This window comes from Aegilops tauschii, chromosome 1 (assembly GCF_002575655.3).
Source record: "Aegilops tauschii subsp. strangulata cultivar AL8/78 chromosome 1, Aet v6.0, whole genome shotgun sequence".
NCBI lineage: Eukaryota > Viridiplantae > Streptophyta > Magnoliopsida > Poales > Poaceae > Aegilops > Aegilops tauschii.
This window is the reverse complement of record NC_053035.3, coordinates 358,556,722-358,572,938: the sequence shown is the minus strand read 5'-3', so window position 1 is coordinate 358,572,938 and position 16,217 is coordinate 358,556,722. Positions and strand designations below refer to the sequence as shown.

General features: G+C 41.5%; 1 protein-coding gene across 1 annotated transcript; it reads right to left on the bottom strand.

Annotated features, from left to right (window-relative positions):
- Positions 1-1,137: 1,137 nt before the first annotated feature.
- Positions 1,138-12,834, bottom strand: LOC109746854 (squamosa promoter-binding-like protein 9). Its single transcript, XM_020305956.4, has 10 exons — positions 11,851-12,834; positions 10,246-10,418; positions 7,583-7,836; positions 7,367-7,441; positions 7,162-7,269; positions 5,838-5,955; positions 5,044-5,179; positions 4,153-4,327; positions 2,261-2,821; positions 1,138-1,626 (listed from the first exon to the last, which is right to left on the bottom strand). Exons 1-10 carry the CDS (start codon positions 12,495-12,497, stop codon positions 1,294-1,296), a joined length of 2,580 nt encoding a protein of 859 aa, XP_020161545.1. The 5' UTR covers positions 12,498-12,834; the 3' UTR covers positions 1,138-1,293.
- Between the last annotated feature and the right edge of the window lie 3,383 nt (positions 12,835-16,217).

Sequence of the window (16,217 nt, the reverse complement as noted above, 5' to 3'; positions counted from 1 at the left end):
ATGTGCCTGCAAGCATCGTTTGCATACAAAACAACACATTGCGTCTCTGCAATTGTCAATTCGAGATGATGGCACTAACAGAAACCATTGCATGATGATGTAATTCTTCGAGGCTTGATATTGTAAGGTGCTAAGTATTTTCTCCATTTCAGATTACTTGAAATTGTATTTATCCTAGGTCAATTTGTTTAATCTTGATCAAATATAAAAAAGCATGCTAAATTGCTAATAACTAAAATATTAAATATATGGATTATAAAAATATATTTTATGACAAATCTAATAAAGCTAATTTGGTATTGTAGATGTTAATATATTGTTCTATGTACTTGGTTAAACTTAAGGTCCTCTTTGAATTGCAGAAATTCTGTATAAATTTGTAGACTCTAAACTTTTGGATTCTTCCTAAGGATTGGTGGCACGTAACCACATAATGGATTCATTTGCCTCAATTTCATAGAAATTTGAACATCTAGTCCAACCGCTTGGACTCAATCGCGTTGGACCAAGGTGTTTTTCCTCTATTCCATCCAAACAACTATTCATATAGTTCTCCTGTGTTTGTAAACCCATGTTTTGCACTATTCCCGTGTTTCACAATTCTACAATCTAAAGAAGACCTATGTAAGTTTGAACTAAAAACAATCTTCGCAAAAAAAAAACTTGAAGACAATGCTAGAACTTAACATACTCCCTTGATTCCAATGAATAACGCACGCACGCATCCCCAAATTAAATTTTGACCATAAATTGAACCAATACTACATATTTTTATGACTTGAAAATTATACTATTGAAAAGTTCTTTTGTTCAATGGTATAATATTTATCACATATAACCAACATTTGGTAGGTCTAAATTATCATCAAAGTTGAATTTTGGGATGCGCCTTCATTGGAATGGAGGGAGTAATATGAAACAGAGAGGTACTCTTCAGATCATATTCACGCCCCAAATCAGATGAATCTTCTTACTCGGGATTTGGGAAATGTTCAAGTTGGATTCCTCCAAGCTTCCCACTTGTCGCGAACAAAAAAAATAAAATTGAGACCCAGTCTTTTTATTTCCATTGAAGCAATCCTATCAAACCCTCTGATACACCAGGTGGTTCAGAATTTCATGCATATATGCCCATAGTTTCTGTCAAAAAGATGCAAGTTTGCATTGTCCACTGGAAAAGGTATTTTATCCTTGATACACACAATCTATGAGTCAACACAACGGTATACACATGGCACAGGGGAAAGCAACAACAAGTCAAGAAAGTCACCAAGTCAAGAAAGTTTATCTAATCTAACATCCACTATGGTGCCATGGTGGGCAGTCCCTAAACAAGTACCTCTTTACTGGAGCTGCAAGCACCCCTACTCTATCTGGGTGGAACACGGCAACACAGGCCGTGAAACACAATATAGCAGCCACTGCCACAGTCGCGACGAGTCGCGTTCTCATCACACCACTTGGAAAAGGAGCAACCAAGGCGGGATTAAGCCATCTAGCATTCATCTCACTGGGGCAGCACTGCCTGTGTGACACAGCTTCATTAGTCACAAGCGGCACACTTTCTTCCTCTTCACACTCGGCATTGGTTGAGGGCAAACAGAAATCATCACTGGCAGTGACATTCTGCAAAAAGATTACAAAACATCGTTATAGTTCAGTTAGCCATATGCAAAATGACTGAATGATGATGCCACTCCAAAAGGTTACAGATAAACGTGATACTGATGCTCCTAAGCTGTTTACATTTTCATAAAGACAAACATCCTCTGCCATGACAACCCTAGGACCAACTCAATGTTGACACATAATTTGTAAAACTAATTCTACATGAGAACAGAATGGTTCCAGATTTAAGTGCTTTCAGACTAAAAATGATTATCTTCTTAAACAATCAACATAGACAGATGGAAGCTAAAATAACCAAAATAGGACTATACATAGATGTTTATCTAAGAACCATGGCCAGTATCACGATTTCCCCTGATTTTCTGTACTACTGACCATGAATTGCATGTTTGTAGCGCGCAATGGTAATGAGCTGATGATTACTTTTTCAGAAGAAAAGAAGAAATTCTCAATAAAACGAACAACTGAAAATTCAAAATAATGTTATCTATTGAACTTGCTCTGCTTATCAAAAACTTGCAACTGATTTAATGTAAAAAAAGCATAAAGATGCAGAGATTCTTGCATTAGCAGAGTTCAAGAAGAATATTTAGCGTGGAATTAATAGGGCTTGCACCACAATAGCACTTACTTCTTTACCAAGTGGCACAGAAGTGCCCAAGCTTGGCTGGTCTGAAACGCTATCACCACACCACCTTGTTTGAAGCTGTGTTTCTTCATTGTGTTTAGCTCTCTGATCAACAATGATTCGAGCATGTCTTATATACCCAAGAAATGCTGTGACATGATGTTCCAACCGCCCACTTTCCAGGTTAGAAAGAATCTCAGAGCCTATGATGTTGTCCGATGATTTCACAATCATTTCAAGAACATTGATAAAATTGTTTTGTATCAAGAACTCCAACACACATATCCATCTCTTAACATTTGTTTTACTCAGTAAATTTTTAAATTCATCTGGAGAAGGCTTCTTTATTAACCACCCAATCTCTATCAGGAATCCTGACATTGCAGTTTGTTGAAGCTTCCAATGCTCACAAGGATCAGAAGTAATACCAGGGAACTCTCCATTTGCACTCTTGTACTTGGAAGAACCACAAAGAGCATCTTGTATCCTCTCTAGTTCAAAACACAACTGTTTGCTACCGAAAAGGATAGGGACAAAATTTGATAGCCCAAACACATTTTCCACCTGTAGAAGGAAAAAAAAACTGAAAATATAGAACTGCAATCGACGATCATCATATATAACTACAGAAAGTGTCAAAGAATGACAACATAAGCTGAACTGTCATGCAGTTAGATAAATGGTAATTGTTATTCTTGCAACAGTGAACCATTTTGGAACCCCTTAAATATTACAAATATAGCATAAATAATGGGTTTTTTGTTGTCTTTTGCTATGTTATTTCAAGGTGTAAATTTTGGCTCTTCTTTAAGGCAGCATTTCAGTTCCTGTGAAGCATATGCTCCTAAATGAACAGTAAAATTGTTTAAAATGCTATAAAAATTCAAACAACACTGTTTTTATTTACAATATACCTGTCTATGTCTTTTATCTGCTTGCAAAGTTTCATGGACATATTTTGTGCCCTGGACAAAAAAACAAAAACTGGTGCTCTACAAAAGCGAAAATTGTTTTTTTCGCACAGGCCACAAAACTCATCTTTTTTCCATGAAAATTAATATGCACACATAGGACACAGCAGGACATGTATATACTTTTTCAGATTTGTTTGACATTAAGGGCATCATCATTTGTTTCACCCCAGGAGCATATGCTCTTGGGTGCTGATGTGAATATCCGGTTTTATACACCTATACTTTTAGCGCCAATAACAATAGTAGCTCACTAGCCAGTTTTGTTATACCAAACAAGAATACATTATATTTGCTGAAATTGTTCCAAATACAAATGCCATATGGATGCTGTGCATCTTTATCACAGGAGAAATTAAGCATGAACCATAAATCCCCACTATGCACTTGCTTCCTATAGTTTTCCATCGTCAAGTACTTTGTGATGCAAGTCTGTTTTGCCGTGTTTTCTGCAAAGGGCACATATGATCTTACTATTGTACAGAAACTTGCAATTATTGTCCAGCTTCTATGACATTAGTTTTCACTTCTTGAAGTGCACAAACCAAAGTTGGTGAATATGAACCAAAGTGCCCCAAAACCCTGTGTGCGATGTAGAGCAGCTAATGTCTCTTTGAGTATTGATGCCTTATTTGAGGAATCAGTTCAACATCACACTGTTTGGAAGGGATGGCTTAAGCTTAAGCCTAAGCAGGGTTTTCTATTAATTGGTACAACTGTCAGGCTGGTCATGGCTAAGAATTTTAAAGTATAGCTTAAGTTCGTACACACTAATAACTATCTACATAGGACTGACAAATCATAACCGAACTAATGTCAAACACATGCATCCTAGATGGATGCCACTAGAAAAAATGTAGTTAATATGCACCAGACTCTAAAGTATGGAGGAATTCGATTGGTTTTGTAGCAAACTTCACTTACTTCCACAAAACCAGGTCCATGAGTATCCGGCTTGGTTTGAGTGATGTTTATCCGGAAAACTTCGTGGTGAGAATCAAATGTAGGAGCACCATTTTTCACGCAACCAAAGGTTCCACGAGACGTTAGACGGCAACAATCATGCTTCAAGTACTCTCCATCAAATGATAGAAGTGATCTGCCATGAGAAACATAAATTGAATGGTGATTCAAGCACCCATAGAGCATTGTGAACCCCACGCAAATTCATAAGAAGTGTTCATCTATGAAGCTTATAAGGAACTGTCTCATGTGGATTCACTTCATGCACAAATTTAGTGTTGGAACCAGGAAAACTAAATCCACAAATGAGCACTTAAGATGCATAAAGTATAACGATAGAAGGGCATCGATCATAAACCAGAGTGTTCTCCCGATGATCAACAATTATCAAAAGAGATAAATGACAATTTTTTTACTTGGACGCTAAAGCTATTTCATGCAGAAATTGTGCGTGCCGAGACAGTTTGTGCCTGAAACTAACAAAACAAAACAAAAATGCATACTGAAGCCACACTGCACTCACATTCACTTAGTTATTCCTCCAAGTGACAGGAATAGGCTAAAATCCAGGAATGGTTCATTTAATAACTTGACCAACTAAACAAGATCACTTAATAAAAATATAAAACACGAGGTTATGGGGAAACAGTGCATATTTACTTTAGTAGAAGCTAAGATCAAACTTTACCGCAGAGACTCTGGAAAGCCCACATCACAAATTTGTGACAATAGACACTAAGGTTAGAAAATAATACATACAGCAGAAGTATCAAACAAGAAATGTTGTACCGCATATACATGGTAGAAAAACAGCCAGCAGAAATCACCACAACGTCCAAGGGCATATTATACCTGAATTTAGGCTGATCAAGAGAACTTCCACAAAGGAGTAGTTCAATAGGCTTTCCTGCTTCAAACCATGTTGGATGAACACAATGGATCCTGGGGGCTTGTACCTCTAATCTGGTACTCATCAATGTTGCTCCATCTTTAGTACAGATATTAAAAATCCTCAGTTAATAATCAGATACTTTTGTCATGAAAAGTTTAAAACAAAAGATGCAATAATATATAAGTTTAAATGGCAATAGTTCCCGCATTAACTGGGATCATGATTATAGATTAAAACATAAGCGGAATGGGAGTATGTGACAAGGATCCTTGCATCAAACAATTGAAAACAAAGGGGTTATCTTCTCATGAGAAAATTCTTCTGGACAGATACATAATTCAAAGGCTCTACAGCATATAGTAGACTAGTAGCACATGCAAATAGTGCTACTCCCTCCGTTCCTGAACACATGTCATTCCAAAGTCAAATTTTGTTCCTGGATACATGTCATTTTAATATTTCAAGATAACATTACACCAATTTTCCATTGCAAATCCATCTTTGGCTACTTCCAATCATTTATTAATATGGACTAGAGTAACACACATCTTTCATATGTGATAAGTTGTCCAATAAAGGGGGTGATGCAATCTTTTCTGCATACATCTTTCTTGCAGAGTAAATTCCTAAAACAGTATGCATTCAGCAAAGGAGGGACTACATAGTTGTGTACGAACAATATAGTTCAAGAATGATATACAAATATTACTATACTTGAAATATGTCATGGAATTGAAAAGTGCATGGCACACACCTTTCAATACTTGAAATATTGTGTTATTGGCATGAACAAAAAAGGCCCCTTTACCCAATAGAAGACTGCTCGGAGCATTTACCAAGTTTCTGACAAGATTTGCTGTATCTTCTGCTAACTGCCAAGAGAAATGCAGATATGAATTGCGGGCACTCAATGATATGTTGAAGAAAGCTAAAAAGGTTATGATATAATTTCACGGCAAATCCAACAAATTCCTTTTGAAGTGGACTCCCATAAGTGGTAAAAATTGACTTGCACAAGCCAAAGAGACATCAATTCTGGACTGGTGGTAGTACTACAGTTATCAGTTCACATAAGTTACACAGTACAAAATGATATTTGAAAAACCAGGCTGTGTTTGATAGCAAAGTACTCCTGTAAAGAAATATAAGAGCGTTTAGATCACTACTTACATAAGAGCGTTCAGATCACTGAGCGTTTAGATCACTAAAGTAGTGATTTGAACGCTCTTATGTAAGTAGTGATCTAAACGCTCTTATATTTCTTTACGGAGCGAGTATTTTTTAAGTATTTGAGGAATACTACAATTTTTCTAATTACTACAATTTTAATTACTGTGACCTATTTCGCTACCAATAAAAGCTATAGTGTTAATACTAGAGTATTCTCAAAATCAGAGTATTTTCTCTGTAATAAAAAGAACTCTGGGCCTCTTTTTTTTTTAAAAAAAAGCAGGCGAGTAAACGACTCGCCTCGCCATTGGCAATAACTCACACGTCGTTATCCCTTTTTGAAGCTGTTTCCACGCAGCTGTGCCGTTACCCCTCTTTCTGGTCGATCCGCTCAGCTCCGCTCGTGGAGGGATCGACGACTAGTTCGACGCAGCTAGCCTAGGCCCAGCTCTCCATGGCTCGATCCCAAGGGAGCATCCTTATTGGTAATATACAAGCCTTGTGCTTGGGCGTTCAGTTTATGCATAGCCATTTAGTTAGTTTATGCTTGGCCGTTCTTCGTGGATGTGTATGGTAAATAAGCGTGGCCTACATGCAATGGCTAGCTAGCTTAAAATGTCCGTGTTTGCAACAGCTAACAGCTAGCCATAATTTTTATATCGCTGCTCACAGCTCTAGCCAGACAGGTCCTATGTATTATCGATACTCCAAAATACTTCGATATGTATAAACCGTGGTATCTCATATCATCATGCTAAAATACTGTAGTTTTTCAATACTTTGTTTTTTACAACACTTTGCTGCCAAACACAGCCTAAGTCTTGATAGTTTGTTTATTTGGATGTGTGCAAAAGTCTTCATTCAATTTTTAGTAATTGATGATTTTGTTTTAGCATAAACATCCATACCTTGTCCCACATATGTTGTGGCATTGCAATAAATACAGTTAAAATTGTACAACCAGGACGAATGTAGCCCTCCAATTCAACAGGCATGCTAGACAACCACTCAAATATCTGCATATTTCAAATGTACCACTGACTTAGAACAATTTCTTTGACATGAAAACATCATCCAGTGTTAGAAACTTAAAGGCCATAGCCAGTTACATACTTGGTTACGTAGACGCCGAGGAAACTCTGCGGGATTCCAGTCATACAACTTGAACGAAATGCGTCCTGTGGGGCACTAGAATGGTGATACAACATTATCACGACAATTACAGAGGGAGAGAGGGAGGGAGGGGGAAAGTTTCACCAAACTAAAAATAATAATGCATAATGATCACATTAAAGTAAACAAACAAATTTGTATGGGAAAAAAACTCACTGAGGATGAATAAGCACTCTTGCTGTCATGCACCGGAGAATTCGTAAGTTTAGCATTTTCCTGTTTTGCACCAAGGCAGGCTTCAGCAGAAGCTGCAAAAGTCACTATGCTTTTACTTCGGTCATTTTGCAAGCTGAGTTGTGTACAAGTTGGAGAACTAAGGGCATCTTCAGATCCCACCGGTGTTTCTCTGTCTAAAACTTTGTTGCTAAGAACAGTCTCAAGCATGTCACAGCTAGCGCCATCTATATTCTCTGTATATCAAAAGATATTAACAAAGATGTTCCAGATTAGACAGCACATATTTACAGAGTACACAAAAAGGAACATTAGAAGAAAGGGAGCTGGACATTAACAGATGCATTTTAAAAGTACCCCACCAAACAAGCATATAAAGATAATGCTCATACTGGAGCTCAATTTGGGTCAAACTTAGAATTCCAACAAATATGTAGATGCTCTAAACAAATGGTTAGAGGGTGTTTAACTTGTTTTATTTCACTTCGGAGTGTTCTTTTTTTATTGCTACAAACTAAACCTTGTCTACGTTGAAGTGAGACTATTGATTTGTTGAGAAACGACTTTCAAATTTATGAAATGGTTTATTTATTTATGCTGATATGAGGGTAAACACCACCAGAAAATGATGTCATGGTGAGGGAGGAGACTTAGGTAGAAGAACTGAAGAAGGGCTGCTTGATGGTAATATCAAGTGCCTGCCTCATTATAGATGGGTCTCCCCCTAAAGTATCTAATCTCAATCGTGTACCTAAGTAATATAACTATTCTCAGATTCGCTAACAATAGGATAATAGGATACATATCCACACTTAGTTGAAGCTGATTAGGGCCAGCTGCCGACACTTTCTTCATGCTGCCGGCTGCCACCTAGGTTAGGCCTAACTCTCCGCTCCTCCTGGATAAGCAGCTCATTCTCGAGTGCAAAATGATAGCTAGGGCTCAAGTTAAGACTGTACAAGTAGAATTCCTCTGGTTTACCGAGTTTGCTGAGCTTGCTGCAATGTTCTTAGTTCCTATGGACTTGATGCCATGTTGACAAAATTCAATGCAGCTTGCTAAAGGTATGAACCAGTATTTGTTCATCCCTAGCTGAAATCCCTGATACCCCCCACATTCATGGGATGCAAAGATTCTGACTAGATGAGTAAACTGATGTTTCAAAGACCATTGCCTCCATGTGTGGGTGTGGTAACAGTGCCAAGCTATTGCCTAATTTTGAGCTTGTTACTGAGGGCCAGGCCAAGGCCCACTGCGGAGGGCTTGGCTTGAGCACTAAATGAAGGACCATCTGGCCTGGTTTTGGACTGAGCCACTGAGGCACAAGCACATCTGCAGGTTTGAGTTTGGAGGAAGTTGTGTGCATAGGAAACGACTAGACACGCAATGTCCCATGGTGGATCACCATGATTGCTGGAAGCCTGGAACATGAGTGGCCACCGCCTTTTGATGAGCAGATACCGCTGCTGCTGGTTACAGGCTCAGTGCTGCAGTTCTATCTGATGGCGTTGAATAGGAAATAGCTGTCGAATACGGTGCTATGGTTGGTGCAGCCAGCACAGAAGAAATGGCTCAAGTCCATGTATTTTCTCCACATGCAAGCTGTCCCCACTGTTGCTCTTGTCTGTAAGGCCACGCTGTTGGCACCGAACTGATACCATCTTGACTAGCGCACTAAAGAAGAAGAGCTCAGGAAAAGGACTGGATCTGGACTGCAATGAAGAACCTAGAGAGAGACTAGATTATTTCCTTCATGTTCCTTCACATTGCATAATGATAATATAACATATGGCTGGCAGCTTCCTTGTATAGAAACTCATCACTCGCTTCCTAGCAATAGGATTATCCTTATTTGGTTGGCTAGGTCCAGTTGTACCCCTTAGCCCACATCCCTAATATGCACCCGAGGAAGTGTTGAATGTAATCCATCCACGTCTGCATATCAAGGCTGCAAACTCCGCATAAGCGCTTAAAGGTAAAGTGGCCCTTTAAGTTGGATGTAACAACTAAATTCTTGCTTTTTGTTGGTTGTGGTGTTATGAATTTGTTTGAAGTGGTAAAAGATGTTGGCCTTGAGTTTCTGGTGGTGAAACTTTGTGAAGAACCCAGTTTCCTGCCTATAAGATGCTCTTGTCGCAAAAGTTCACAAAAATTGGGATGTTTCCTTGTTCTCGTCTTCTGCTAGAAGGTTTCAAGTTACATAAAGAATATTGATGTTCACATCCGTGGAAGGAACTGATTTACTCAGATGTCAATTGCAACAATAAAGGAATGTAACCTATGAATAACATGTATCCAAAACAAATACTGAGCCACAATGGATTTAGTAATAAAATTTTCCCTGGCATTACATAATTCTGGTCAATAGTCATATCTAAAGGAAAACCCTGCGCCTTCTACTTGAAATATAAAATCTTCTACCAGAGCAAATAGATAAAATAAGTTTGGGAAACTTGATTGTTCTTTGTAGGTTATCTAAGAGACAACTTACGCTTTATGCACATAAATAATCGCTTTAGCATGTTATGGAAAGCTTGTAACAGAGCAACTACAACAAGATTTAAAGTTAACATGGTAAGATGGCTAAATATGCAAAAGAAATGGATTTCGCCTGACAAAGCTGGAAAAGTTATTTTTGGTCCTACCTTCTCTTATTTCACCGTTACCGCTACCATCAGCTGACAAATCCAATTGTTCATCTATCTCTTTCTCCAATGTGCCTTTTGAATCAGGTTTCCTTCGTCTTCTTTTGTTATGCCTCTCCAGCTTTCTTCTACAACTCCTTTTGTCTTCATCAAAATCTAATAATATATGGAATCTGCAACAGAAGTATGTTCAGAGAGAGAGAGAGAAAGAAAGACAGACAGAGAGAGATTATAGCACACCAAAGTAAACTATTACTACAAATCAGCAAGAACAGCATAAACGGCCAGCACAATTATTAGGCTGGACATAAGAATAATCAATAATAGATTGTCCGGGGAAGTAATCATCTTAAGTATTAAAGACTAATAATTTTTAAGCAGTTGCTAAAAATAAAAATAAAAAACTTGAAAGGGGTGTGCAAACATAAGCAAGGACGTATGCATTTGCACTATTTGTACGCATTTGCACTATTTTGATAAAAGTGGCCAACAACATCATGCTAAAACCACATACAGTACTCATAAAATAAGCTGTATTACAATTATAACTAAATGTTATTTGCTTGCAAAGTTTAATGACATTTTACAAAAATGAAGAGATTCACAACCATGTGTGCCTACCAGTGAACCCCGGGAAAGTTCTCGACCATTTACAACATACTAAGTCCAGAACCACCTCCTGGTGGAGTTGTGGGCGTATGACTCCACCCAGCAGTGCTTAAATCCTAGCACCCGCATTTTCGCTCACGCGGATGTGCTTTAGTGGGAACTTCATGGGATAGCGGATGTATTCCCGGCCTCCACTAATTCTAGGCATGTGCTTGGAGACGCACACACATGTGGCGTGCGCACGCGTGTGCATGGTGTAAGCGTGTGTTTGTGTGTCTACCATGTCATAGGAAAAAAATATGTTACTCCCTCTGATTCATACTAATTGACGCTGCTTTAGTACAATTGTACTAAAGCAGCGTCAATTAATATGGATCGGATCGGAGGGAGTATTAACTCTACTTGAAAATAGAATTCATCAATTCACTAGAAATATCACATGAGTCCCGACAAATCCTAGATAAGTTTCGCCAGGATGACGGAACCCTGGGTCCAAACAAAAAATCTATAAGTGGCATTGCTTTCAAATGAACCTGCATTTCAATGCAGGGGGCTCATACGTCAAATATTGCATGTCACCGCACTAGTACAGCCTACTAGAAGGGGAAAATTCCTCTAGCATGGTAGGCCGATCGGTTTTCACACAATTACTCCATTACACCTACAAAATTGTGCTACAAAGTGTCTTCTTGAGATAAATTTAAGGCAAATAAAATACAATTACTGTATAAATCTTGAAGAACCTTCCAACAAATCAACCGTGACAGCATGCCTGAGGAATTCTACTACAAAAATTAAAAATGCAGAGTTTGTACCGGTCCTTAACATACAATCGACAGCTTGAATGAAGGAAATTGGAAATAACGATCCAACATCCAGTCTTATCGAAGAACTATAACTTAGTGAGGCAATCATTTCACGTATTTAATTTAGTATCCTATACTGATCACAATGGAACTTGTATTCAGCAACTAACAAGGGGCAAATGTGGCTTACTTGCCGCACTGCTGGCAGTAGCGCTTCTGGACGCCGTCGATCATGACGGCAGAAGAATGCGCGCAACGCAGACACACCCGGTGCCGCTTGTGGTACCCTTTCAGCTCCCGTATATCCGCCTCACAACCCGGCACTTGGCACCTCATTTCTGCTGCTCCCCCACGGCCAGCCACTCCACTGCCACCACCAGCACCACCAATTTTGACTACAGCCCCGCTGCTACCCCGGCTGGCAGCCCTGGGCTTCTTCCTAGGGCCGGCAAGCGCCTCCGCGGCAACCTCCTCGACCTCCGCGGCTGCCGCCATCTCATCCAACTCGGGGCACGCGCAGGGCACAATCCCCGCTAGGTAGTTCGGGCACACCAGCCGCGGGTCGCGCTTTCTGACGCCGCGTCTGCTTCCCCCGGCCTCAGCAGGAGGAGACGGTGGCGGTGGCGCCGGCTCCGCCTCCACCGGCTGCGGCGGAGGCGGGGCAGGGAGCAGCGCCCCCTCGTTGGTGGGATCGCCCTCGATCCCGAGGGGGTCATCCCACGGGAGGAGCAGGGAATCGTCTTCCGGGATGGTGAAGTCGAGGAGGTTGTCCCAGTCCCAGACGGGCTCACCCGCATCGGCCGCCGCGCCGCCCCCGCCGGAGTCGGAGGCGTCCATTTCCTGGAAAACCTCGCCCACGAGCGCCAAGCCCTAACCCGATAAACCACGCGCGGGCGCCACCCGATCGGCCCCCGCGACGCGGGGTCTCGTTCGGGGTTCCGCGGAGGCGTCGAACGTGGGGAGGGGGGGAGGGGGAGGCGGCCGGCGAGGCGACGAGGGCGAGCGAATTGGTCGTCTCGTCGCGGGAGGAGGGAGTAAAAGCTTTGGCAATGGTTGGTGAGCGGCGTAGGACGGCCGGGGCCAGGCGCGCTACTGCTGGCGCGTGGGGCCCCCGCGTTCGGCGTGCGGTTGGTGACGGCGTGACGCCGTGACGGAGACCGAGCGGAGCGCTGGCGCAGTGCGGGGTTTGGCGAGTGGGCGAATCTTGAAGCCACAGCGACGACGGCGTGGGTCCCACCGCGTCAGCGACTGGGTGTTCGACACGCACGCGCGGACGCGCTGACCCCCGTCCTGTTGCTGCCGTTATACGACAGCGACCGCCGTAGCGCGAGGTGAGCGCTGGCCATCGGATCGGTATCTGGGCGGTGGAGATCGGATTGGGACGCGGGCGGACGGGAGAGGATGTGCCGATATGGTCTCATCGTGTCGACACGGTCCGCCTTTTTTTTTTAAACCGGTCCGCCTTTTGTTGGATGGACGCGGCTAGGCCTTCCGTTTGGAGTGTGTGTTTTCTTCCGATGGTTGACATTGGGGCTTTCGGTTATAGTGTTGACCACATTCACGGACAACGCACGTGGTTCGGCATTTTTCTAGTCAGAGCGCTGACAGTGCACACGAGGGAAATACTAGCGTGCTAGGGCACTCCACGGCACACGCGTCAAATATTACCTCCGTCTCGCATATTGCCCCCTTCATATTTTGTGTCAAAATTTAACCATAAATTTAACTAATAAAATACTAATGCATGTCATCAAAAAATATACCGTTTGATTTGTATTTGAACATAGTTTTCGATGATGTCATTTTTGGTATGTATAACTTATATTTTATTAGTTAAAACCATGGTCAAAGTATGACACTAAGAATGAGGGGACTAATAAATCAGGAGAGAGGTAGTATGTATTAAGTAATGCTCAAAAAATTAAAATATTAAGTGGTGATATATCACTAAATAATGTTGATGGATCCACTAAAAAAATGTTGATGGCTTGAACAAGAGAGGGTGCCATCTTCAATTAGTTAAATGAAATCTCCGCATGCCTAAGGAAAAATATCTTTCTTCATAATATCTGGTATCATTTTCTTAGTCATACATTGTTTGATTAAATTTTCAATGTCGAATAACTTTGGAGGCATATGTGGGTTAACTGATAGAGATAACGTTAAGAGATAATTCGTAGTAGCAACATGTTTCATGTTCATCTCTAGACGTTGTAGGGAGATAAGAGGTCTATATACATTGTATACACCACCATGTCATCTTGGACGTTGATCCGAGTAAAATGCATAAAATCACCACAATCATGTCCTTTATTTCGAGGCACAAAAATTGTGTGGGTTGTTGTCGCGTCTTAGGGTCTTAACGATTTTGAGGCTACTGAACATTTTCTTGAATATGAGTGGGATTTTTTAGGCTACTGAACTTAGGTTGTGTTTGGTTGAGCTGCTGATTTTGTAAAAGCTGCTGTGAGCTGTGAGCTGTGGAAAAGCTGCTGTGAACTTTCAGCTGTTGAAAAGCTGGAAGCCGTTTGGCTGAAACAACTGTGAAACTGTAGATTTCACTGTGAATTGTCTGCAATGACCCTAGGCAATGAGGCAATATTTCTATGTGCAATTTGTTCTTAAATTAGTGATATATACATTGGTAGGCAATAGAACGACCGTTTTGCAAACGAAAATCATGACAATATTAGATAATTCACAGGTAACACATACGAATTCAACCATTGTACTTTCATGTTGCATATTACATATAAATAGGTAACACATACGAATTCAACCATTGTACTTTCATGTTGCATATTACATATAAATAGATACTGGTCCCATAATAATATTACAAAAGGCATGCACCATAGAATATTACAAAAGGCATGCACCGTATAGTCACTTTTTATTGCATCCCATTTGTTCTTGAATTTATCCTTGGGATACTTCTTTCCCGTTCTTGCTTCCCATTTCTCCAAAACTTTCTTCCAACCCTTCTTATTTAAATAACTTATGGGCCTATTCCCATTTTCAACCTCTTATCTGAATATATCTATGAGTTTCTTCAGATTTGCATCATCCCACACCGCTTTTTCGGTCATTCTTCAATCAATCAAAGTAATGACATAGCAATAGATCAATATATACGTTCTAGGAAGGAATTACATAGCAATCTGCAGCACGCAATATTTCTATGTGCAATTTGTTCTTAAATTAGTGATATATACAGTGGGAGAAAGAGGAGCAGCAACCTTGGGACTGGAGGGAGGAGGTCGCGGCGGGGCAGAGGGAGACGTCGCCGGCGGCAGCTTGCGCGGCGGTGGAGGGCGGCGGCCCCTGCTGGTTCCCGCACGACCTGTTGAGGCGGGGAGGCAGATGGAGGAGGGCCGAAGAGCAGCGGGGGAGGAAGGAGGTCGCAGCGGGGGGCGGACTCGGGAGGCGGCGCCGGCGGGCTGGCACGCGGCGGCGGCTGCGAACCCTAGCTGCCGCTGGGTCAATGGGGATCGAGCAGGGGATCGATGGGGACCGAGCAGGCCTCGTCTCGTGGGTTGCTACTCTGTGCCGAAGCGTTTTTCACTTAGGAGTGGCAAAGGTGGGTAATTACATGCCAACTATCAGGGGACAGCTAAAAATGCCATTCCGAAGTTGGGGTAACGCCAGCTGCGGATTTACACTGCGAAAATTTGGTAGCTTTTACAACTTCTACTTCTACTTTTCCCCCTTTGGTTAGCTTCTAGCCTAGAAAAGCTAGAAGTTGGCTCAAAAAGCCCAACCAACACAGCCTTAATCGATCTCTTGGCAATAGGTTTCGCTTCTTCTGTTCACCAACACAGCCCATTCACTTGCAAACCTACTTATGGTGGTACCACCATTTCCGATTCCCTAGCCTCTGTCTAGTCAATCACTCCGCTCGCATCTTGCATTCACGCCTCCGTGTGGTTGTCGCTCTCCTTAGCTTTATAGAAGGCGGAGGGTAAAATACAAGAATGATGGACAACTCCCACTACAACCCGGTGAGTAGCAAATCTGAAAGAACAAGTGCTCCCTGGGTGATTTTGGTAATTGATGTCAACATATCTCTTGTTGGACTAATATTTTCATCTAGTATGTTTCAGATAAGTTCAAAAATGGAGTGGCATGGACAAGAGGATGTGGAACCCCTTTAAGATGATAAGGACAAAGGATTGGCTCAAGCTCAAAGCTCAGGACTCTACATTTTTCATTTTAGTGATCTAAGATCATATTGAGTCCATAGGAAAGCCAATACTATTAAGAGGGGATTAGGTGCTGCTTAATGGCTTGCTTGCTCAAAGTGCTTAGTGATATGCTCCAAAGCCCTCAACCACTTTCTCACATCCACATATGTCCCAAAACCAAAAAGTCAAACTCGGCCCCACCGAAACTTTCTATCCGGCGCCACCGAGTTCACTTGACATAGCCACTGCCAGAAACCCTAATCAATTCGGTCTCACCGATGGGATCTCGGTCTCACCGAGATGGGCTTGCAAACTCTCTGTTGTCTATTGCATTAATTTCGGTCTCACCGAAATATGAAATCGGTACCACCGA